The 26953-nt window shown below is 36.4% G+C and overlaps 1 protein-coding gene across 1 annotated transcript in view; it reads left to right on the plus strand.

Moving 5' to 3' along the window:
- The window catches only part of THSD4 (thrombospondin type 1 domain containing 4), an 82346-nt gene extending 55517 nt beyond the window's left edge, over positions 1-26829 (plus strand). Inside the window, exons 8-10 of the mRNA XM_074234537.1 lie at positions 11259-11438; positions 18401-18545; positions 19866-26829. Coding sequence (XP_074090638.1) covers positions 11259-11438; positions 18401-18545; positions 19866-20008 — 468 coding nt within the window. The 3' untranslated portion in view covers positions 20009-26829. The remainder of the gene's footprint in view (positions 1-11258; positions 11439-18400; positions 18546-19865) is intronic.
- The last annotated feature ends 124 nt before the right edge of the window (positions 26830-26953 follow it).

Below are 26953 nucleotides of genomic sequence, written 5' to 3' on the forward strand. Positions count from 1 at the left end.
AATAACAAAATAGACTTTATATTTAAGGATTCTTGTTGTTCTACTTGTGGGGGATAGGAGATGGAGGATACACAGCATGTATGTACATGACTATAAGACTTTTGAAGGAAGCTTAGAGCACTAGAAATCATTCAGAAGAATGAAGGAGATGATATGTGAGTCCAGCCTAGAAAGAAGAAAGAGTCAATAAGATAGAGTTAAGCAAGAACATGATCTTAAACAAAAACTTTCTCTGCCCTGAAGGAGTGTACTTTCTAATAGGGGAGAAAACATAAACAACAAGATTCATGAAGTAAACTGCTAACATTCGGAGAACTAAAGACATTCGGGGGGGGAAAATGGCCATTAGCAGTGAAGTTTGGGTTGGGAATGGAGAGAGAGCTAGGAATGGTCTCCTAGAATAAATGGAATTTGAGTCTTGAATGAAATCAGGAAGACTAAGAGAAAGTTTAGGAGGTTGAACATTCCAGATAAAAGTACAAAGGCATGGAGACCAGAGATAGAGAATCATCTGATAAAGCAGATGGGGATGAGCAAAATATTAGATAAAATCCTGGAATACAAATTCTGCCTCAGATATTTGCTATCTGTGGGACCCTGAGCAAATCATTTAAGCTCTCCAAGTCTCACTTTCCACAACTGTAAAATGGGAACAACCATAGCACCTACCTTCCAGGTTTGTTATAAATATCTAATAAGAAAATATTTGTAAAGTGCTTTTGCAAACCTTAAAGTTCAATATAAGAATAAATAATTATCATTGCTATTACTATTGATAGGACTTAGATGACAATAGAAGAAGGGGGCAAGAGATTCAAGGACAAAAGACCATGTATAGTTGAATTGGTCAGCTGTAGATAGACTCATGACTTTGGAAAAAGAAAGGTGATGTCAGAGCAGGAGAAATAGATTGAGGGAACAGGAATATCTCAATCTGTGGCTTCTCCAAGCTAGTGTACTCCAACTTTCTTCTATCTTTTATAGCTGCTAAAGCTTTACTCATTAATTTGTGTCTACATCCTGAAAAACTGACACTTTTACTAACAACTATTGGTACCCTGGAGTGTTTATAGTCTCGTCTCTGACACATACAGCAGTCTTTTAAAGGCATTGTGCCCTTTTCCACAGGACATAACTTTCTAAATGCATTTAAACAGACCATAACAGGAGTTATAAATAGAGATATAAAGTCATTTCTCTACTTGGTCATTTCTCAATATTTTATTAAACACAGTTGCCAGAATTTACTTAAGTAGCTCTTAAGAGTCTTATAAAATTCAACTGTGAAAGCAATCTCCTGTATATTTTCTGCTTGGGTTTGTTCATATTGTCTGAATCTTGGGCTGTGACTTTTATCCCCAAATTATTTCTTTGTTTTAGATCATAGGACTGGAAGGGACATATAAATCATCTAATCTAAATGTGTCAAATATGCATCTCTTGCCTACCATACTCCTGGAACCAGATTAAAATGTAATTGGGAAATGTTTAAATTTTAAAAGTTAAAATTTTGGGGCAACTAGGTGGCACAGTGGATAGAGCACCACCCTGGAGTCAGGAATACCTAAGTTCAAATCCAGCCTCAGACACTTAATAATTACCTAGCTGTGTGGCCTTGGGCAAGCCACTTAACCCCATTTGCCTTGCAAAAAAAAAAGTTAAAATTTTTAAAAATGCAATACGACAATGATAATCTTAATTTGTATTTTTCTAAACCAATATCCAGGGGCATCTAGGCAGTTCATTGTAATCTGGAACATCTGAGTTCAAATCTGATCTCACATACCTTCTAGCTATGTGACCCTGGACTAGTCATTTAATCCCTTATTTGACTTGGTTCCTCATCCGTTACATGGGAAGGAAATGGCAAACCACTCAAATTCTCCTTGCCAAGACAATCCCACATACAAAGTCCATGAAGTCACAGAGATTTGGACATAGCTGAACAACAAGCTGATATGTACCTGCTGGGATCCATTTCTATTTGATCTTGACACCATTGATTTTAGTCCAGTTTCATCATTTTATGATTGATCTGGGAATCAGAGATGTTAATTGATTTGTCTGAGATTACACAGCTACAAAGTAGAGGAAAGACAACTTTTACTACTATGACTATAATTTCTACATGCCTCCTAGCTCTCAAAATTCTCCTTTCCTCCTGTATCTATATTTTCTTTCATAAAATATGCTGGATAATATAATGCTGGATTACTTTTTTCTCTGAGAAAAAATAGATAGCGTAGATAACTTTTGAAAATCTTTCAGTTGCAGGAATTTCAATCTACATAATTACAGTCATCCAATTGACATTTTTCAAACATATCCACAAGGAAATAAAAGAGAGACAAACTGGTATAATAGAAAGTGAGTGTTGTACTTTAGGTCAAAAAAGGCCCATATTCAAATCTATTCTCTGATTCTTAAGGTGATCCAATCTTCCTGAATCTCAGTTTCCTCCTTTCTAATATGGAGATAAATTGAGATTAAAGAAATTCATAGGGTTATTATAAGGTTCAAATGAGAGAAAATGTCCAGTGACATAGCAAAATTGAGTATTTTTTCTATTTCTAAAATACTTCAATGACTAACAAGTCTATTAACCATAGCTTTGAAAGGAGGGAGGAAAGAATGGGTTTAGTTTGACTTGACTTATTCTTAGTGAATACATAACTCTTAGTCATTACACACTTTTTTTTCTAATTTCTCATAAAGTTTGTAATCCATTCTGAAATTTTCCTGGGCAACAAAGTCAAACTGAGAGCTATGGTTTCTGAAATTTTCCTTTCCCCCACAATAGTTATTCAGTTGTTATTCATAGATACGATACTCCCTCCAGTTTTCTGTAACTTAACACCTTCATTTTTTCTTAAAGTATATATGAACACTGATTCAGAAATCAAATCTCTATTTTCTTCAGCACCAAGGGGCATATTCTGGGACTAGAGGTTTGAATTCATTTAAACCATCTCCTATAGCTGCTTTTATTATCTCTTTCGTCTTGAGCTTCAATTCTTTTTTATTTCATTTTTTACCACTAAAGGATTCTTGGTAGGAAAAGCAGCATCAAAATGGAAAAGTTTTGCTTTATTTCTTCTCTTCCATTTACCTTAAGCAATAGGCTCATTTATTCCTTTGTCATTTTGTGTCAAAGATACATTTGCAAAGCACTTTTTTTTGGCAAGTGTCATCTCTTTTCTGAGCTTCGATATTTGGCATACTTTTTAAAAAAACAGATTCATGCCAGCCATATGATCTTCTTTAGTTATTATGTACTTTAACTTCTGAGAACTCCCTATGTAGCCAGATTTTTTCTTCTTTTCTTTTTTCTTCCTTTCTTTTTCATTTGTGTTAGTATATTCAGAATTTCATCTTTTTTTAAGATTATCACAACCTTCTTCAATTATATTACACTTTAGAATCCCTGCCTATTTATTGATTATTCATATTTTTCCATTAACTCTTTGAAATCTTCTTCCTGGTATATTTTACAATCCACAAAAATTGAAAAAAAAAGCCAAATTCTCAGCAACAAGGAAATAAGCAAGCAAACTACATTTTATTTGATCCTATACTGTGATTATACTGATAAAAAAAATACCTGGAGATGAAGTTTCCTTTATCAACGTAAATTTTCACTTCTTGGGCAACTTACAGATTTAGAACAGGTGTGCTGAAACTGGGGGGTCCATGAATTAAAAAAAAACATTTTTGATGATCCTATATCAATAGAATTGGTTTCTTTTGTAATCCTATGCATTTTATTTTAAACATTTTAAAAATTATTCTGAAAGTCCATAGAATTCAATAGATTGCCAAAGAGACCCATGACATTTTTTACGTCCTGTATTAGACAATTGCCTAGTTGCAGTAGTATCAAACTCAAATAGAAACAGATTTCCACCACATATAGGTTCAAAAAGTCTCGAGTTGGCATTATCTGTATTTTGATGTATTTTTATTTATCTTGTTAAACATTTCCAACTTCATTTTAATCTGATTCAGGCTACACCTTGGGTCCTTGGGACTCATGTTTGATTACTCTGGCCTAGAGCACTGAGGTTTAAGTGATGTGCCTAAGATGATATTACCAGTATTGTCAGAGGCAGGTCTTATACCTATATCTTCCTGGCTCTTTAGCCAAGACATCATGCTTCCATGGATGTTAAAAAGATCGAATATTGACTACATAGGTATTCAACTACATAGGAAAAACTATGGAAGTGAAAATGTAGAAATGAAGTTAAGTTTAAAGTAGGAGTAAATGTGTAGACAAATACATGTACAAATACACAGATTAGTAGGCTTTTAATGTGATATAGAATATAATATTCGTTGTTTTTCTTTTTATTCATAAATAAATTTATAATGAAATATATATATATATATATATATGAAAGATCTGTTTTTCTGAAAACTAAAGATACATATTGAGCTTTGCCAGACTTCTCCTTTTGCTGTCAAGAATTCTAAAATATATGGTCACTTTTCCCCAAAGTCCCTGTCACTTCATATTGTTACACATAAGAAATGTCTTTTGATATTTTTGCCACCTTGGGCAGAGTTAAAAGCAGAGTAGCAACTCCTCTCTATTCTCCAGCTTCCAGAAGAGGAAACTGTCAGCAAGGCAAGTCAAGAATTCATCACTTCATCTACTTTTGCCATGTCTTAAGGATGAGACAGTGATTTTCTGGATAACTCTAGCTCCCTATGACTCTTACATCTGCTCTTTGTGACTATTTCAATCTTTCTTACCCCCATTCTCTTCACTGTAAATTTCTCCTCAAGTTCATGAATTTAGTTAAAGGAATATATGCCAATATATATATATGATGTCATATATTTGACTGTTTCATCCAATTGTAGGTATCACAATCCATTTTTGTTCATATTCTCCCATAAATTACCAACAAAGAGGTTTATCATACTGTAGATCTTTCTTCTTTTTCTCCTAACATATGCAAAGAGATCAGTGGAACAAGCTCTCTATTTGTAATCTGTAATTCCCTGTGCCATGCCCAATCTATTATCTCTTCCTAGCTGGCATTTTTGTAATAATTTCTTATCTTTTAATCCAGGTATATTTTTTTTAAAGATTCTATGCTTATCTCTAACACTTTTGACTGAAATTATATCCTTCCATTATCTGCCAAGTCTTAAATGATACCTATGCTAAAATTTCATCTTCACTTTTGTTATCCATATTTTATTCATTTGTATATAATAATCTAAGGTCATTTCTACAGTTCCCAATACTCTTCCTTGCTACTCTTGAGAAGTATTTGAATTATCCTCTGTAATACCCAGTTTTCTAATTTTATTAGAAATTTCTCTCCTTTTTCAAACTTCAGTTTAAAGTCTGTTCAGATTGTCAAATATCCTGATAAAAGTTCTCTCAAAGCTTCATAAAATGCAATTCATCCTTTTCCAGAAATGCATGTCAGGCATCATAAAACCATTATCTAAGAAAAAAATCTTATTCTTTTACACATTCTACATAAAAAATAATTTACATCTCATTGTATTCTTTTTTTTTCCTAGTGGCAAAGCATATAACAATAATTAAGATTTAAAACACAGTCTGTATCTCTGAGTCCTATCTCTTACCCAAAACTTCCAGATAACTAAAGACTCTCCCAAGTTTTATTTCCTTCCAATATTTGTTCTTCAAAATACTAACTATACTGTTTTTCTTCCTAGGTTCTTTTTTAATTTGTCCATTTTTGTCCTTCAAATTCATCTTTACCTTTTTGGTTTGTTTGCTTGTTTTGTGTTTTATGTTTTGTGTTTTTGCAAGGCAATGGGGTTTTAGTGACTTGTTCAAGATTACACAGATAAGTAATTGTTACATATCTGAGGCCAGATTTGAACTCAAGTACATCTGACTCCAGGGCTTTTGCTCTATCCACTGTCCCACCTAGAAGCCCCCTGCCTTTTCTGTTATAAAAAGCAATATTTCTTTTGATTATTTGTCTCTTCTACTCTTCATCTTGTATAGGTAGTCTCATTTGTTCTTTTGTTTGCTTGTTTTGCTATTTTTGCCTCGTTTCCTTTCTTTCTATTAATGGTTTCATTTTCTGTTAGGATACATACTGTTTTCTGAATTCTGTAATACTCAATTATTGGTACTGTTTTTATTACTTCTTCCCCTTTTTTGCAATATTTCCCAGTTCTATCGCATCTTGGAAAGAGAAGTTATTCTCTCCCCTTGATTTCTTTTCTTATCACACTTTTATAAGTACAAACTTAATGTGGATCTAGAAAAAAAAACTTTTATTTTTTTAATGGACATTTTAAATTCCTACTAAATGATCTGTCCAAGGTCATATAACTATGTATTATAGTTGAGACTAGAACCAAGATTTTCTGGTTCTCATTTGAAATGACTTCTTAGCCAAATATATACTCCTCCCAAATATTCCTGTTAAATGAATTTAATTTCAGTTCTTTCCACTATATAATCTAAACAATAAGAATATCTAATAGTACATACCACAAGCTCTAGTTTCTCAGAACTCAGACAAAATAGTTGAGGGGCAGAATATAAGAAGATCTGTTACCACAAAAAGTTAACATTTCCCTTTCTATTCAGTCTTATCTATCCCCTATCCACAAAGGCAATTAAGTTCTTTTTTTTAAAAGGACTTTATTCCTTCCCACAATAGAAAACATTTTTTAAAAATCTTTCCAGGTCCTGAATATTCATAAGTTTTTTATCAATTTTTTTGGTCTTCAGTTTTGTCCCACTCTTTTTCTCCTGTCACTTACCATAATTTTACTTCTTGTTTTGGGGTTTCATCTAGAATGGAACTAATATCTCCCTTCTCTATAAATGTCGCCTTTCTTCCCTTCAGAAAGCTGTTGTCATCCTTGGCTGATTTTCTTTGGGCCTTCTCCTTAGTTATCATTTACTTGCTTATCTCTTAAAATTTCCCTTCTCCCTCCAAATCTCAGCTAAAACCCTACCTTATGCTAAAAGTTTTTTTCTGAACTTCCTTTATGCTATTGTTTTCCCCTCTGAGATTATCTCCAATTTGTTATGTGTATAACTTGAATGTATATAGTTATTTAGATGTTGTCCAAATATTATGTTGAGAACTCTGAGACAAAGACTATTTTAACTTTTCTTTAGTAAAATGCCTCTTTAGTAAAATGCCTAATTGCTTAATAAATTCTTATGCTTACTACTAGCTAGAATTGTTCTTCTCCAATTTATTCTCCCTTCTTTTTTATAGCCTGTTTTTAGCCATGTTCACTAACATTCTTGGTTATCTGCCATTTTCCAAAATTCAGTTTATCAATTGAAATGCCCTCTCACTCTGAACCTTTGGCACCATCAAAATTTTGTCTGACTCCTTTATTTACTCTTTTTGGACAATCATATATAAATATCCTTCTTCCCAGACGCTACATATATTCGGTCCCTTTCTTGCAGAAGACTTTAGTTTACTACTACTTAAAGCAGAAATATTTCCCCTCATTGTATGGTATTACTGAATACCTTTGTGATACCCATCTCTTAAATAGAACCTTTTTTGTATTGCTTATTCTAATTAAAATCCTTTTCTGGGCCTAGATGGAATATGCATACACGCATAAGCATACATGCTTGATATTGTCTTCTTTTTCCAGTTGAGACCCACCTTTTTATTCCTCAACCTCAACTAATGCCTTTACCAGCATTGGTTGTATCATTTTTGACAATGTCATTACAGCCCCAATAATCACTGTTTCATCCCTAAATATAATGAAAACCTTTTTAAATTAAGTTCATTAAGTTCTGGCTCTGGGGATACAAAGATAAAAAGGAAACCCATCCTGCCCTCAAGGAGTTTGCATACTCTTGAGGGTAGAAGGGACACATACCTAGAAAATAAAATATAAAATTTATGCAAAGTAGTAACTGGAAAGAATTCAGTTCTAATGTGAAAAGCAGTTTGTTAACAACAGAAAGGGAATACCCAAGAACACAGTGGAAAGTCAGAGTGCCAGGGGATTGTGAAACAGAGTTGACATAGTACTGATATGAATGGGAAGAAGAAAAAAAGAGAGATAGATCAAGAAAGAATTTTCTGTTCCAAACTTAGACTCCTCTCCACTATTTTCCCTCTCCATCTTCTCCTCTACCTCATTTTTTTTAGGTAATCAGAGTTAAATGACTTGCCCAGGGTCACACAGGTACAAGGTGTTTGAGACCAGATTTAAACTCAGGTCCTTCTGCCACCAGGACCAGAACTATTCACTATGTCACCTAAGCTGTCACTCCCCTACCTCATTTTTAGAGCTGAGAACTTCCCCTCATACTATATGGAGAAATAGAGACCATTTGCTAAGAGTTCTCTGTGCTTTCCTTCTCTGCATCACAAAACTCCCAGACTTTATCTCATTCTTTCTCCTTTCCTCCTGGTTGACATTAAGGAAGTGCTCCTGCTTATTTTGTTTTTGTTGCCTCTGGTCTTCTTCAACAGATTGTTTCTCAATCATCTCCTTTTTCCTTCTAATCTCACTGTAAAGCATGACTCCTCAGCTGTCAACAAATATACCTAAATCTCCCTTGTCATTAAAAGACTTTTATTCTACATTTCCATCCCTTCAGACTATTGTACTTACCTTTCACTGTCTCCTACCTTTCACAGATAAATTCCTCTTCACCTTTTCCTTCCTCTCTTCTCACATTTTAGTCCTTTGCAACCTAGGTTCCAGCTAAACCTATATCACTCAATTGAAATACTGTTTCCAAAGTTACATACTATCTTTTACAAAAACAAATACAATGACAAATAATGGTCTTTTCTCATTCTTTAGCCTTTTTTACCTCTTTGAAGCATTTTGACTAGTGACCACTCTTTTTCTAGATACTTTCTCATCTCTTGGTCTCCATAATAATGCTCTCTCTTCATTTTTATAACTGTCTGAAGGATCCTTCTCTTCTTTACATCAACCATATCAGTCCCCTAACTGAGGATTTAGCCTCAGTGCTCTATCCTGGTACCTCTTCTCTTCTCTTCTCTTTCTCTATCTTCTTTAAGTGACTTCACTAGGTCCTGAGAATTTTAGTTTTATCTTATATAATTCCCAAATCTCTATATCTAGTTTTAGTATCTCTTTTGCATTCCAGTTCTGTTTTTAAACTACTTATTAGATGTTGTGAACTGTTGGCTCATGGACATTTCAAACTCAGTAAGTCCAAAGCTAATCTCATTATCTTCCCTTCCTCCTCCCAAATCCTCTTCCAAACTTTCCCTCTTTTCTGTCAACACCAGCACCAGCCTTTCAGTCACCTCAGTGCATAGCCTTGGCTTCACTCTGTATTCCTCACTCTCAATTATCCCACATATTCAGTCCATTGCCAAATCTTGTCATTTCTTTCTCCAAAAAATTCCTCTCATCTCTTTCCTTATTCATATTCTCATAACTTCTAGTTTGAACTATTCTAACAGTCTATTAATACTCTTCATGAAGCCTTTCCCATTACCCCTGCTGCCAATGGCTACCCCCTTCCCTCTTCTTATAGAAACCCTATAAAATTCCTAATTCAGGAGACCTGACCCATTTTCTTCCAAAACTGATCCAAGCACATCATATTCCTCTCTACCTATAAACAAAATAGTTATGCAAATACTTTGGGCTTTGTCCCAGTGAAATATAATAAAATGTCACCACCATAACATCCCTGCTGGACCATTATGTGAATTCCTTATGACATAGATCCATAAAGAATTTTCATATAAAGTCTTAAAAAGGAACTTGGGGCCACATGATAGATATGGCCCTCAACCTCATTTAAGACAGACTGACTTAAATGAGGTTGAGGACCCAATCTTCAAGTAATCCCAAGTAAGATTCCAAGTGAGGAATCACAAGTCAGAGGTCTAGAGTTTATTTCATTTTTTTTACCATCTATTATATATGTGACCCTGAGCAAGTTACCTAGCTTTTGGGAAGCCTTAATTTCCTCATCTATAAAATAAAGGAATTGAACTTGATAACTCTTTAAGGTCTCTTACAGTTTAAAAATCTATGATATGGGGTTGCTAGGTGGCGAACTGGATAGAGCACCAGCCCTGGAGTCAGAAGTACCTGAGTTCAAATCCGGCCTCAGATACTTAATAATTACCTAGCTGTGTGGCCTTGGGCAAGTCACTTAACCCCATTTGCCTTACAAAAACCTAAAAAAACCCAAAACTATGATCCTCTGATCCTAGCTATCAAAAACTGATGTTTTTTTTTATACTTTGGACAATGAAACACCTGTCAGTTATTGGCAGTTTCTTAAAAAGCACAAGATAAAGGTGTTAATTCATATTAATCTTCCTATATGTCTGTTGGTATGATATTTCTTTTGTATTAGTCTCTGAGTCTCTATCCTGCCCTCTCTATGCATCTGAATTTCTTTTTGCCTCTCCCCTTCATGAGTTTCTGCTTCCCTCCTTTCTCTTCATTCCCAAATCAAAATATAAAAGTTATTTGTTGCATTTATTGTTATATTGATTAAATGGTGTTTTATGTTTAGAACCATATTGTTATCTCTAAACTAAAACTTTTCAAACAAACAAAAAATAAACAAGCTTTTCAGAGCTGTACAGTTCTGCTCTCTAACACCAAGCCAGTTTGTGCTAGATGCAGATCCTTCTTCCCCATGAAGTTCCTCACTCTTTTCTGCCTGCTCCTCCCTTTCTTTGATCCACTTTCCACCTCCCATGCTGTCTTGCTTGAATTGATGAAGAAATTTCCAGTCTTCACTGCACTTCTCCTCCCTAGTAGCAGCTGTCCTGCCTGCACCTCAGCGGGCATTCTTCATGAACACAGGTGAAGGAACTTCCAATATTCCCTTGGAATAACTAAATCTGAATTTCAATTAATTATCTTGGTAGGACTTATTGTTTATTCTAAGGCAACTTCTGATTTAGTTAGGTGGTACAGCTGAACAGGAAAATCTGAGTTCAAATATAGATTCAGATACTTGCTATCACTAGTTGTACAATCTCAGGGAAATTACCTAACTTGTGCCTGCCTCAATTTTTTTTCATCTGAAAAGAGGAATAATGACAGTATCTACCTCCAGAGTTATAGGGGATAAAATAAGATATTTATAAAGTGTTTCATAAATTTTAAGATGTTATATAAATGCTCAAAGTGGTGATGATGCAGTTTAAAGCTTTTTCTCTTATGCAGCCTTTCTTTTGTGAAGTTTACCCATCCTCTGCAAATGACATGTGTCTAATTATCTTATTGAGTGGCACTCATTCTTTTTGTAGTGCTCAATTGAATGTGGAAGAGGAACACAACAGAGGGAAGTGATTTGTATCAGGAAAAATCCAGATACTTTTGATGTGTTGGACCCACATGAATGCTCATTCTTAGAAAAACCTCCCAGTCAGCAATCCTGCTACCTCAAACCCTGTGGTGCTAAATGGTTTAGTACAGAATGGAGTGTGGTAAGTCATTGTCCCTTTAATGTTATTTATACTTTTAAAAATCAAGTATTTTCCTGTCTCCTCACATTACACAGTTCCCCTAGAAGAATCTATGCTATATCAGATCCCTGGATCAGTCAGTTGTAGAGGCCAGAAGATATGGTTTGATCCCAGTGTAGACTTCTATTTAAATGAGATCCAGAGAAAATGCTAAGTTAAGAAAACATTGAGTCACTTCATTTGTGCAGATGGAGCAATACATTTTCAAACACTTTATCCAAGCATACACCCACCTTGAGGACATACACTATATAGATAGGTATCAGGTCTTGGAGAAGTCAACTTGCCCAGCTCAGAGAGATAGAAAACAGATATTCAGATATTCAGTCTGTGAAGTTATTAAAACAGAAGTCTGCTAGCTAAGGGATTTATAATCAACAAGGCCCATCTCAGAGCTTCTCAGGGAACATACTGGAAAAGCTTCTAAGAAGCCAGTTGCCAAATACTACATTTATCCCACTTGATAACAATGCTTCAAGTATTTAACACATCAGTCCAGAAGGAGACTGAAATCCATGTGTTTGATGTGAGAGACATTCTCTCTTTCTGAGAAATGAAATTTGATGATGTTAATATTTGCAAGGTGCTTTAAGGAAGCAAAAACAACATTGATGCTCAAGCCATCTGGTTAACAGAGAACAGAATGAAACAAACTTGTGAAGACTGAGCCAATGGAGATTAAAAATTGTAGGAAGAGCTGGTCTATGCTATGTGTATGGCAGCCAAATGATAGGACCTCAATACAAGGAAATGTGAGAACTCTGGTGAAGAAAGATCAAGCTATACTTATAGAATGATGGGCTCAAAGAGATCACTCATAATGTAGGGAAAAGAGAAACATGATAGATGTTTAAAGAGTACTACTATGGTCAATCAAAGATTTAAGATTATATAAGAAAAGCTGTTTCAAACAAAGCAGAAAATATTTGCAACATTGCACATAGAAGGACTTTGTCTAAGATGGAGCTACCCAGACTTTACATTAAGGCACCAAAATTTATAACATGCTAATAGCATTTATATTTTCTCAATTAGGATAATCCTTAGAAAAAAAAATTGCTCAAAAACCAGAAAGTTATCAGCTGACATACTTTCTCCCAATAACCATATTTCCAGTAAGTTCCTATCCATTCTTGCCCTACTTCGTTCTTCTCCCCAGAAGTGAGCTTGGACAATCACATAGTGTCTTTCACCATGATATTTAATGTATTTAGATCTGTTGGGGAAGAGGTTTATAATAAATTAGGTCAATCTCTACCCTTCTCAGGAAATTCTTATGTTGGAGTCTGAGATCTCTCCTATCCTCCTTCTCTACACACACACACACACACACACACACACACACACACACACCCCAGAATGACTAATTTCAAATTTAGTGTTCATACAGATATTTACAGGCACACACAGTTTCATGAGGCATTTATATGCAGAATACTATATGCAATTTTAGTCATTAGACTTTAAGAGACATATTAGAACTGGAGAGAATTTTGAAGAGGAGGAACTCAAAGGGAATGGGAACATGCAAAATGAATGCAGGCTTTAGAATGGAAGGACAAAGACAAAGAAAGTATGTGATCATTCCCTTCCTTTAAAAAATATAGATCTATTAAATGGAGATGATTTTCCTTAAACTAAACCCCATGATACCAGAAGTAGTTGGAACCCTTTGAAGTTTAAAGAAAGATAAGTTTAGGGCTAAATAAAAGGAAGGATTACTTAATGTAGCTCCATATGCTCATGAATTAATAGAGGCTGAAAATATAAATAGGTTCCCAAATGATTCAAAGGCATTCATGATTGACAGGTCTGCAGTGCAGTGTTAAAGAAAGCAAGGATGTGTTGAGGTACTGAAAACTGAAGTTGGCAGCAACATCCATCCACACACAACGGGCATTTAGCCTGAGGGGCCTTGGATAGGATGTGTGCAGCCATCCTCAATTCCTATGTTGACAGACTGTGCAGGGAATTAGAGCTGAGAAGACCTCAGAGGATATGTGACCTAACTCTCTACAAAAGTCCAGAGAATGAAGTTAGTAACAATTGAGTTCCACAAAAACTCTCATGTTCTTATAAAATTCGGAGTTGGCTTTGTTTTTTCATCAGCAAAAAAGGATAATCTCACAGCATTGCTGTAAGGATCAAGTGAGATAACATGCAAAATATTTTGCAATCATTAAAGATTATTATTATTATTATTATTATTATTATTATTATTATTATTATTATTATTATCGTATTGTCCAAGCTAAGCAGCAGAGATAAGAGTCAAAATAATCAGGTCTCCAATTACAGTGTTTTTTTTCAACATGAATTCCATAGTTCATATAGGACAGATAAATTTTAAGTCATTACTGGTAAGATATATTTCTTTATATTTGTTATTTTAAGTAATTTAATTCTTTTTGCTAAAATAGTCACATGACTCAGCAGTACCAATGAAGGACATTGATGAATTTTCTTACTGGTTGAAATGGATGAACCATGTAAACCTATAAATCTATTCTGAAGAACGATTTTTCCTTAAGAAATCAAATTGGGGGCGGAGCCAAGATGGTGAAATGAAGGGATCTTAGGAGCTCTCTGATAAACATTCATAAACTAAGGACTCTAACTAAACTTTCGAGAGACAGAACCCACAAAGAGAACCAGTGAGGCAGTTTTCCTACTCAAGGTAACCTGGAAAAGAGCAGAAAGGCTCTGCTCCCCGGGGTTGGAGAGGTGGCCTGCCAGAGGGGTGGCCCCCCAGAGCCAAAAAACTTCAGCCTCCCGGAGGCAGTCCCAGGGTGCTGGGAGCCGCGGCTCACAGCAGCGGGGTGAGTCTCCTGAACTACACCCCGGGGAGCTTTGGGCTCAAAGTGGGGGGAACAGCGGGGGACCTCTGCCAGAGGGAGCATTTGGAGCCCAGCCCTCAGAGCACACAGCTAACAGCTTGGTCTTTCCCCAGCCCTGATCCAGGAAACAGAAGTAGGCAGAGCCGGTAAGCAGGAGCCCCCAGGGCATGAGCCCATTTTGCTGAAGGAGGGGAGTGAAGAGAGACTGCAGAGTTCTTCTGTCCTCTGCCTCTGGAACAGGACTCTGGGGCTCTGACCTCATTCAGATCCTGATCACAGTCTAGGCCCCCCCATAGAACATCAGCCCTGCCACCTCAGCCCTGTGGCAGAGAGGGGGGGTGCATATGGTCATTCACAGACCAGGAGGGAGGACAGAGCCTCACACACTGAGACCCTTGTGGGAGTGCCCCAAAAGCTCAGGAAGCACCCCAAAACCAGGCCCAGGCTGGGAAAATGAGCAAGCGGAGAAACAAAAGGAAGACTATTGAAAAATATTTCGCAAATGAGCCCAAGAAGGATCAAAATACTCAGTCTGAAGATGAGGAAGCACAAGCTCCTGAATCTAAAGACTCCAAGACAAACAGAAATAGAGCTCAAAAAAGACTTTGAAAATCAAATGAGGCAGTTGGAAGAAAAACTGGGAAAAGAAAGGAGAGAGATGCAGGAAAAACATGAAAATGAAGTCAGCAGCTTAGTCAAGGAAATCCAAGAAAATGCTGAAGAAAATAGCATGCTAAGAAACAGCTTAGGTCAAATGGATAAAACAGTTCAAAAAGTTATTGAGGAGAAGAATGCTTTAAAAAGCAAAATTGGCCAGATGGAAAAAGAGATAAGAATACTCTCTGAGGAGAACAAATCCTTCAGACAAAGAATAGAATTCAGGGAGATTAATGAATTTACCAGAAATCAGGAATCAATACTTCAAAACCAAAAAAAAAATGAAAAATTAGAAGAAAATGTGAAATATCTCATTGAAAAAACAACTGATATGGAAAACAGACTTAGGAAAGGTAATTTAAAAATTATTGGAATACCTGAAAGTCATGATCAGGAAAAGAGCCTTGACATCATTTTCAAAGAATTACTACAGGAAAATTGCCCTGATATTCTAGAAGCAGAGGGCAAAATAGAAATGGAGAGAATCCACCGATCCCCACAAGAAAGAGATCCCAAAAATCCAACCCCTAGGAATATTATAGCCAAGTTCCAGAACTCCCAAGTCAAAGAGAAAATATTACAAGCAGCCAGAAGGACACAGTTCAAATATCGTGGAACTGCAGTCAGGATCACACAGGACTTAGCAGCAACTACATTGGAAGCTTGTAGGGCTTGGAATATGATATACCGGAAGGCAAAAGAACTTAGAATGGAGCCAAGAATGAACTACCCAAGCAAGGCTGAATGTCCTCTTCCAGGGAAAAAGATGGACTTTCAGTGAACCAGGGGAATTTCAAAGGTTCCTGTTGGAATGGCCAGAGCTGAACAGGTTTGATCGTCAGATACAGGACTCAGGTGAAGCATGGAGATTGGAGGAGAGGAGGGAAATATGAGGGACTTAATGAGGATGAACTGCATGTATAGAAAAATGATACTGATAATATTCATATGAACCTTCTCAGTTAATAGAGCAGGTAGAGGGAGCTTTTATAGTTGAAGCACAGGAGAAAGATGAATTTGAAGATAAAATATGGTGTAAAAATGGAGTCAATAGAAAAAAAGGGAAATGGAATGGGAGAAAGAAAAAGGAGAAGTCCATGATATTTCACTTAAGATTTTTTTATTACAATGAGCTATTGCAATGATGTGGAAGGGGGGAGACAAGGGGGAATGAGGGAACCTTTGCTCTCATCAGAGGTGGCTAGGAGAGGAAACAGCAAACATACTCAATGGGGTATAGGCATCTGGAGTAAGTAGGAGGGGGGGAGCTGGGGGAAGAGGTGGGGATGTGAATAAAGGAGGAGAGGATGGACCATGGAGGGAGAGTGGTCAGATATAACACATTTTCTTTTTTTACTTCTTGCAAGGGGCTGGGATTGGAAGGCCTGCCCAGGACCATAGGGCCAGGTGGATTCTGGGCCTAAGGGGTGGTATGGGGGGGGCTCAGGGCTTCTTGGCCCCAGGACCAGGGATCTGTCTACTGTGCCACTCAGTGACCCTAAAGCAGAGTCAGAGTGAAAAGAGAGAGAAAATATAATACATGGTAGTGGAGAAATAAGAAAGGAGGGAGTTGCGATCAGCAATGGCAACGTTGGAAAAATATGGAAGTAACTTTTGTGATGGACTTATCATAAAGAATGTGATCCACCCGTGACAGAGTTGTTGGTGTTGGAACAAAGACTGAAGCACATTTTTTGTTATTATTATTATTTGGGGGAGGGTGCAGGGCAAGTGGGGCTGGGTGGCGTGCCTGGGGTCACATAGAAGGGTGATCTTTGGGTGTCTGGGGCCGGATTTGTACCCAGGTGCTCCTGGCTCAAGGGCCAATGCTCTGTCTGCCACCCAGCCACCCCTATTATTATTACTATTTTATTTTATTTTGGGTCTTTATTTTTTTTCTTCTTTTTGGTTTTTGCAGGGCAGTGGGGATCAGGTAGCTTGCATGTCACATGGCTGGGTGATTGTTGGGTCTACGGGGCTGGATGTGGGCTCGGGTGCTCGTGGCTCCAGGGCTGGTGCTTTGTCCATTGCACCACCTGGCTATACCTACAATTATTACTATTTTTTTTTATTTTAATTTTTTTTCTCTCCCCTTTACTTTTTTTCGCCCAAGCAAGTCTATATCCATGGGGGGAGGGGTATTTTGTTTACTTGTAAACAAGAATATTTTATTAATGTAAAAAAATTTGTACAAAATGAGAATAAAAATAAATTTTAAAAAAAGAAATCAAATTGACTTCTGTTTTAAAAAACTACTTTCTTGTAATCTTGTTGCACTAGTAAGTCCTACAGCTCATTTCTTTTGAATCTTTTCTTTTAATATGGGTTTCTGATGCTAGTTAGAATGGTACCATAGAAAGAAAAAGGAATGGATTTGGAGCTATAAGATCTGAGTTCAATTTCAGCTGTTCCATTTGTCTGTATGACTTGTCCCAACTCATTTCCTTCTCTGAGACTCAGTTTTCTCAACTACAATATGTGGTAGCTGATCTATATATAGAATATCCCTTGTAATTAAATTCTATTATCTGTTTGACCTCTGAAAAAAGCCATGTAACATTTATTGTGTTCAAAATCAGGAGAAACTGAGAATAAATAATGATGAGGTTTTACTGTTCTTAGGATTACTATCCTATTTCATGTAGTAGGTGGCTCTGTCTCCTACAGATTTACCTAAGACCTACAGTTGGGATCTTTGGTTAGATTTCAGGGATCCATAGGCTTCATAAGACTAACACCCCTGGTCACAAAAAAAGGTAGAGAACCCCTTTTTTCTGAGGCTCTTTCCTGCCAAATATAATGTCTGCAATTTGAGCAAATTACCACTGGGTGAATAGTGAAGCTTTAACTATAAGCTTTTGATCTGAATATTTTTTAAAAAAAAGCAGTTTCCCATAAACACAAATCAATGAGGATATAAATAAAGTGATTTCCTTACATTCTTTTTCTTTCTAAGAACAGAAATATAAGGGTCAGAGAGGGACATGGATTTTCTCCTTGAAACAGCTACCTAAGGTCCCATGAAGCCATTAAAAAAAAACAATGTTTATCTGTGTAAGCCTGACCCCTATGGAAGCATTTTCATTATTCATATATTTTTCACCTTAATTAGAATTGCATGTACCTGCAAATGCACATATTCAGGTCAACATTTAAGATGACATACATTTATTAAGGACCTTTTGTGTCCAATGTATTATGAGCTTAAAAAAACAAGAAGTTCCCCTACCGACCCAAAAAGACAGACAAACACACACACACACACACACACACACACACACACACACACACACACACACACACACCACTCAGTATGAAGAAAAGCTGCAAACTAATTAGCCTTTCCCTTACTCCAACCCCAATTAGAGACAATGAACTACTTAAAATCATAGGATCCTAAATTCTTCTGTCTTCCCTTATTCCTTTCAGTGCTCCAAAAGCTGCCAAGGTGGATTCCGGGTACGAGAGGTGAGATGTCTATCAGATGATATGACACCAAGTAACCACTGTGACCCTCAGTATAAACCAGAAGAGAAAGAATCTTGCAATCCTCAAGACTGTGTCCCTGAAATTGGTAAGTTGGAAATCCTGGTGTGTGAACCCCCAATTTTTCATCTAAAGGAGAAAGTATTCAGGTACCTTAAGTACTGTCATATATTAAGAAAAGAGGGAAAAAAAGCAAAAGTAAAAAGAAAAAAGTCTATCTAGGTGTCACAACACCAAACCTGCAAAATGAACCTAGGAAATGAGGATATAGTTGGGTCATCTTAAGGCATATGTATATGTACATTTTAATAGAAACCTTCTGGAGAAATGTCCGGGTTTTGGGGTCCATTATAATAATGATTCTGATGACAGAAACCCTAAGTCACAATAAGTTGGTAAAGAGATAATGTTTAGGTAATCATTACCTATATCTGCTCCCAAGATTTACCCTTGTCTAATGGCTTTTCTGATTACAAAAAAAACAAAAGACAAAGATTTCTCTGTACAGCAGTTTATCATTTGAGCTATGTAAAATGATCTATGACCAGCCAGTTTTATTTCTTTATCCCTCACAAATATGTCATGAATTTTATATAACTATATAAATATAATATTTACATATATATATAAAATTCCCATATATCTATTTAAATAGCTGACAGATACAAATACACTGACCTTATTATAGTCATTCCTACTCTTCTGATAAGTTATCATGGAAATGTTTCATATGGATGAATATAGACAGATAGATAGATGGATAGATAGATACATGTATGTGTATATGTGTGCAACAGATTCAAGACCTGAACCTAAGCCCAACTGACTCCCAGGAGAGCCAGCCCTCTATCCATAATGAGACACTGTCTTTCTTAAAATATCATTTTTAAAGGATAAATTGTATACGTTAAAAAAAAAAGTCATACATTTCACCCTCAATATGCAGGAGATTTTTCTGCTAGCACACTTGATTAGATTAAATCAATCTTTGATAACAAATTACACTACTTTTTCCTCGTTGAGTTAGGTTTCTAGACTGTTGCTTTATGCCTAGAGGCCCATCAGAGATATTGTTGATATACCCACTTCTTTGAGCTTGAAAGATATATTTTCAACACTCTGACCCCACCTACCTGAAGTTAAACAAAGTAACTGTTCACATCTTCTTCTACATTGTTTCACTGATTTGGAAAATAAAGTTTATGGGTCCTCCCAAAAACATTAGAGGCCTGAAAAGGAAGATTTAATAGGGTGGTCTCAGCACTCTCCATTTACCTACTTTGTCATGACTTTGAATGTCCAGGTATACACAGGAGGTGAAAATATTTCAACTACAAAAAAGCTACCAGAAAGGCACAGGAAATTGAAAGGAGGATATTTATTGCCACTTTTCTCTCTTTCACCCCAGATGAAAACTGCAAAGACAAATATTACAACTGTAACGTGGTGGTCCAGGCCCGGCTCTGTGTCTACACCTATTACAAGACTGCATGCTGTGCATCCTGTACAAGAGTGGCCAACAGACAGTCAAGTTTTGTAGGGCATAGATAATGCCCATTCCAGTCACTGTGGAATTGGACAGATATAAGCAGTGTTGCTGTGGGTGTCTCTCAGCAGGTTCTGTCTGGCTTGAGAGATCCACAAATACAATTTCATTCTATCAGTTAAATATAATTGGGGAAGGGGTATCTGGGAGTATGTTAGGGTTGGGAAAAGGATGCTCTCAAGGGTTGCCTCATCCTTTGAACATTCCCACTGATTAATCCTATCCTATGGGCTAGGATCAACCAAAGGCCCTCATGAGAAACATTCAGCCAAGCTGTCATCCCCAACACATTCTAAACAGATTGCTGTTGACACAATATTTGTTGCTCTTGGTGTTTGTGGATGTTCTAAAAATTAGTGGACTAAAGATAGACTGGGGAGAAGTCATTTGGTATCTCTCAGCCTCCTTGAACTTTACTTATCTTTTCCTTTCTCTTTATCTATCCTTATCACCACACTGCAGTTGTAATTTTCTGTGTTGCCTTAACAAGGATCACATACCCTTTCTAAGTCACAATGCTGAATAACCTAATATCTTTTCACCAGGATATACAATACCAAATGCATGGGAAATTTTCATTCTAGAAATGAGAATTTGAGTAGAGGCTACGAATTCTCTCCCCAAAGTCTTTTTCCCCAAGACTTTTTCCTGAAAAACTGACCAGAGTTCTCTCTCCCACCCCACCCCCCAGGAGTATACACAAATCATAGATGCATGGACCTCCTATGGCTTTGCCAATGAAGTAATATTTAGTAGGCTGAGCAGCTAGTAATTTGATTATCTGAAATTTTCACTCTCTTTTTATTCATCTACACAGGAATTTTTCTTCTTTGTCCCATTGACTAATAGCACAATTTTATTTTGTGTTCATAAATAGTTTCTAGAGCTTAGGGGAATCTTAGAACCCATCTGTTCCACCCTTTTCACCTTACAGATAAGGAAACCTAAACCCAAGAAATGAAGTAATTCCCCTGAAGTCATGCATCTCGTAGAGTTGCCAAGGCAGAATTTGAACTTTGAATACAAATTTAGACTTCTTTCCATTAGTCTACTTTATAGAGCACCTTACAGTTTATAGAGTGCATTCCTCACAAGCTTCTTGAAAATCAACACAAGCATGATTGACTCTATTTTATAGATGAGGAAACAGGCTCAGGGAGTTAAGACTGAAATCCTGCCTCTGTCACTTGGAGTGTTACCTTGACCTCTCTAGGTCTTAGTTTACTCATCTGTAAATCCATGATCCTGTGTTCCTATAAATGAAGTCAATCAGTCAAGCAAGAATTTATTGAGCATTTAACATGTACCAGTGAGATCTCATTCCAATGGAGAAAATAACTTGTTAATAACTAGATAAAAATGAGTATATACATTATACATGGGAAAGGACTACCAGCTGTAGGAATGGGAAAAATCTTCTATTAAAGAGATTTGAATTGAATCTTAGCCAGGGAAAGTTACATGAGGTTCAGGAAATAGAATATTCCAGGTATGGTGACTGGTTTCTGATCACAGAAATGGATGGTCAACTGTGAAAGCCCAAGACCTTGAAACCAAGTCTAGTATGCTGTTTAGGGTAAAGTTCAAGGTAAATTCCTAAATATCAGAAGCCTGCTTCTATACATTGTTCTTATTTAGTTGATTAGTTATGTCTGACTCTTCATGATCCCATTTGGGATTTACTCCTCATCTTGGGCACCTGGATTCACCTCTCTGACAAAGGGGGGCAAGCTTATGACAGCTTCCCTATGGAAACATGTTTTCAAATGTGAAAGCCTTCTTCAGAATGATTTCTCTGTGTTTTTCTGAAATGGGTTCTTTCTCTATGCCTCCTCTACCCCTTTCCTCACACACAGGTCTATATACATGCAAATGGTCTAAAAGGGGCTATAAGCATAAGCCTTTCTAACCTCAGTTTCTTCCTTTATTCAGAAGCTTATCTTTTCCCTCCTAAGACTTACCAGAGTAAGGGACCCAAGGCAGACTCAGAGTGAACTCTTCAAAAATTCTGTAATCCAGTATTTTCACAGAGATTTTCTCCTCATGTTGAAAAGAATTTCAAGCTAAATCAATTTAATCATAGGAAAAACTTTATCCTATTGACAACCAAGGGACCTAAGTATATCTACATTTTCTGGATAGAAAAGAGATTCTTACAGCTGAACCATTCCACAAGTTCCCAATAACTTGAAAATCCTTCTAATGAAATTTAGTTGCATCTTAAAGGAAATGGCAGCTTGGTTATTACTGACAGTAGCCTGTACTCTCAGGCAGCTTTGAAAAGGGACTACTCATCTGAGTCTGCCAAAATTCTCTTTGGATGATAAGATGCATGCATTGATCCTCAGTAGCTCTAATGAGATTCCCCAACTTATCTCAGTGTCTATTGGCCCATTGTAAACCCAAGTGGATAAAGAGTGGTGGTCCCATGTAGAAAGACAGGCACCTATTGGATTACTCCAGATCATAGTTTGCTTAGATGGATGTGTTATTCTAGCATTCCTCACAGTCATAGAAGTGGTAGTCTCTATAGGCTGTTAGTAAGATTAATTTTCTACTATTACCCATAATAGAATAAAGAGCTTACTGCAAAGGCTCAAAAATGAGTCAGCAATATGATGTAGAAACTGCAAAAATTAATGCATTTCCAGGCTGCAAAAGGACAATTATAGAGATCAGAACAAGGAAGTTCATAGAATCTTGGGAATAGAGCTGGAAGGCATTTTTCGAAGTCGTTTAATCAAACCTTCTTATTTTACATATCAGGAAACTCAAATTTAGAATGGTTAAATAGCTTGTCCAAAGTCAGACATGTAATAGTAAAGGTAGGATTTGAATCCAAATCCTCTGACTCCAAATCCAGGAAGTTTTCCATTGTTCTTTGTAACTCATTGATTTTCCTGATGTGCTTTCTCTATCTTAGACTGTATCTGGAGTCCGTTGATTCTTGACACCAGCTTTTTATTTTTTGAAATTTTCTGCTTTCATATCATCTTTATTCCCATGTACATCCACCCAGAGAATCATCAGTTATAAAAAGGAATAACAAAAAAAAATAGGAGGAGGTGATGCAGTTCAGCAAAATTAACCTACAAATTAACCATCTCTGATATGTGTTGTATTCCACACTCAAAGAACCCTACACACCTGCAAAAAAAAAAGGAGAGGAGAAGGTTGATTACCACATTTTAGAAGGGACATTGATAAGCTGGAATGGGTACAGCAACACAACTGGCAAGGTCAATCAAATTCATGGATAAGCAATAGAGTTGGAGACATATACCTTGAGAACAAAGAACTGTGCTGGGGAGAGGGGGAGAAAGCTAGGTATCTGAAGTATTTTCATGCAGTGGCTTTGATTCTGAGAAGTCAAAAGGGGACCCAAAAATACAAGTTACAGCTTAACATAAGGAAAAACTTCCTAACAAAACTGTCCAAAAGTGGAATGAGTTAGTAAGCTCCTCGTGGCTGTATGTAGTAACTTGCATTCATGATTTGGGTAGAGATTGAATTAGATGATACCTAACTTCCCTTCCAATTCTAAGCTTTGATTCTATGACTCATTTTGGACAGCAATAGACCTGACAGCAGCAGGCTGGAGCCCAGAAGTCCACACATCAAGAAACTTTACATGCTGTAAAAGAGATTAAGCTACAGTCACCACTGGCTTAGCTTGGTGAGAGGAACAGCTGGGTTGTTCAAGGGGATCATAAGCTATTCCTACCAGAGGCAAGGCAGCAGAAATTATAATCTCTCTAGGGAATACCAGCTAGGCAGCCTCCTTGCACAAAGGAGGAGAGCTAATATGTGCCATCTGAAAAGCATATTTTAAGGAAGATGGTGAGCAGTTAATTTCTGCTTCCCTGGTGATTAGAGTTAGAAAAGATGAAGTTTAAATTGTAGCAAGGAATATTTAGTATAAGCAGTAAGCATAAAGAAGTATTTTCTAATTGTTGAACACTAGAGGAGGCTCCTAATTGAGTTTATGATAATGTGAAGAATAAGTCTCATATTTGTTCTTAAGTGCCCTCTTGCACAGAAGTAAAGAAGTCTCTGAAATGAGGCATCATCTAAACTCTCTTATTAACAAACTTAGTAGTAGAGAAATTCTAGGATCAGTAATTTAGAACTGGATAGAACCTACAGGACCTCTAACTTAATGTCCCCATTTTACAGAAGGGAAAAGTGAAACTCAAAGAGCCCAATGATGTTCACAAAGTTCACCCATGAAGTACATCACAGAGTGAGCAGCAAACTTCAAGTATTCTGATTTATAATCCATTATGTTCACTGTACTGCACCACACTATCTCCAAAAGACACTTTCTGAGAACAGTAAATCAAAGAGGAAAAAAATTTGAATCATAATCCTGAGAGTTCAAAGAGACCTTTGAGGTCACCTAGGTCAATCTCCCCCTTTTTCAGACTGGGAAACTGAGTTTTAGAGAGATGAAGGGACTTCATCAAGGTCTAAATCTATAAACCAACACATTCCTAAATGAACTAATAAGCATTGCATTTAAGTGATGCCTTCAATTTTATTTTCATTTTTTAAGTTGCTTACATCGAGATTAGGTTGTGTACCACTCTCCCAATTTTCCGATGTCAGTCAGTGACCCTAGGGAAAGAACTGTCAAAATTCCTGTCAGGCAAAACAATCAGCATTTCTGGCTTCCTCAAGACATCTTGAGTCATGGGAAATAGGCAAAAGTTATTTAGTGAGTAAAAATCCAGTTATCACAAATATCCAATTCAGTCAAATTCTGTTTCAACTATTATTTTAGCATCTAAATGTTGTAAGATATGGCTTATCTGGAAGGCAATAAAACTATTGAACCATCATTAATGAAAACAAGCATGCCTTCTTCAAGGACAGCTGGGATAAGCCCTGATTTATGGCCTGAATCCTTAAGGATGCATTATTATAATTATTATTATTACATTCTTTCTAACTTTAGGCTAGGCTAGGGTAAAAACCTTTGGAAATAGTAAAATACAACCCTCGCCTTGACTGCTAAGGAAAAGGAGAGCCAGAGAAGGAGAGAAACTTGGCAAAGGGTACACAGCTAGTTAATGGTAGAACTTGAACTGAGCATACCATTTCATGACCAAGGTCTATTGATCTTTTGTCCTACAGCTCACTGCTGCTGTCTCAGTTTTACTAGGTCTTTATTGGAGGAAAATGATTCCATGCTGATCTAAGAAATGTTTGTCTTTTCACAGTGGACCACAATAGAAGTTCTCATTTTCTCTCTTTTCCCTTTTTTCTCCCTCCTTTCTTTTTTTTTCTCTCTCTCTCTCTCTCTTTTTTCTCTCCCCCCACCTTCCCCATTCTCCTGACTCTTTCTCACTCTAGGAAAAAAAATATTAGATATGAGATAATCGACTAAGAAATTCATATATCATTTGCTTGCTTGGATAATCACAATCATAGCTTATATTTGATTAGTGTTTTGCAATGTGAAAAGAACTTTCCCTAGAACAACCCAGTGAAATAGATAATACAAATATTGTAATCTTCATTTTACCAATGAGGTAACTGAAATAGTAAAGTGTCTTACCCAAAGTTATAAAGCTAGTTAGTAAGCAGAAACTCAGCAGGGAATTAAAGTTCAAATCTAATGCTTTCTTCTGTGATTCCACAATTTCTCTCTTGGAAAATTCAATATATTCAGTAATGATGATTCACTCTAGCCAATTTTCTCAGATCAATCCAAATTCATCTTTCAGCATATTAACTCTCCACATGAATGAGATAATTAAAATGCCTTCCACAAACAGATTTCCATTTAACCTCATCTCCAGATTCATCATCATCCGGTTTGGCAGAAGGAAATACTTTGTGATAAGTTATTATTTTGTTATTTGTAAATATAAGATGTTTATAGGAAATATGTATTCGGAGCTATGTCACAGAACAGGCCTCTGCACCAAAATAGTTTATTATTTAGAATATGCTCATTTTTTAAAAGGAACCTAACAGGTATTTATTTACATATACAATCTACATTTGTGTAAAATTATTTGATTATATACTAAACCAGCTTCCTTGAATGTTACAGCTTATATATGTCATACTGTAAATCCATAGCTACCATTGTTTAACTTTCTCATTAGCCAATCTCTTTGAATGGATTTAAAGCAGAGTATATGTTATAATACTATGTGACTGAGCTCAGGGATTTTTATCCCTAGCTTTGTAATTGAATAACATCTGAATTGCCACCCTTTTCATCTTGCATATCATGTTTACTCACTGATGTGTTCCCCCTTCCCCTCAACTTCATACCATGTCACCCTATCCTCTATCACACACACACATACACACACACACACACACACACACACACACACACACACACACACAATTTGTAGTGGGAAATAGTTGATCTTTTCCCCCCCTGCCTCATTTCTTCCTGGTGTGTGGGGATTTTGTGGGGAAGTATGGGGATGGAGAAGAATGTTCCTTTGTCAGCAACATCAACAGAAGTTTCTCTAAAGGCTGGATCAGAATAGGAAGGATGCCTAAAGAGATACCACCATGTCAACTGCTTTGACCAATCCTTCAGAATCCCAAACTGGGAAGAAATTATGCTCTTGGCTGCAACAACTGAAGTCTCAGAGTTTATCCATCATAGCTGGGAGTAATTTCCTTCAAATAAATCTACTACTACCCTTCAAATCACCTGTATTTTAGTAAAATTAAAAATATATAATGTTTTTATATATAGATATATCTAAAAAAAGAAAGGTGTGTTTTGAAAGGGGGAAGAATTATGTGAGTAAATACAGTAATTTTCTATGTGGTAAAATTAACTATTTTTGTTTATGACTAATTTATTTTTATTATTATGAAAAATAAATAATTAAAATATCAGTTTTGATCAATGTATTTGTTCTTTTTCCTCTGGCATAGTACAAGTTCAGTTTGTTACTTTGAGTATACACTTG

The sequence above is a fragment of the Macrotis lagotis genome, chromosome 4 (assembly GCF_037893015.1).
Source record: "Macrotis lagotis isolate mMagLag1 chromosome 4, bilby.v1.9.chrom.fasta, whole genome shotgun sequence".
Classification (NCBI taxonomy): domain Eukaryota; kingdom Metazoa; phylum Chordata; class Mammalia; order Peramelemorphia; family Peramelidae; genus Macrotis; species Macrotis lagotis.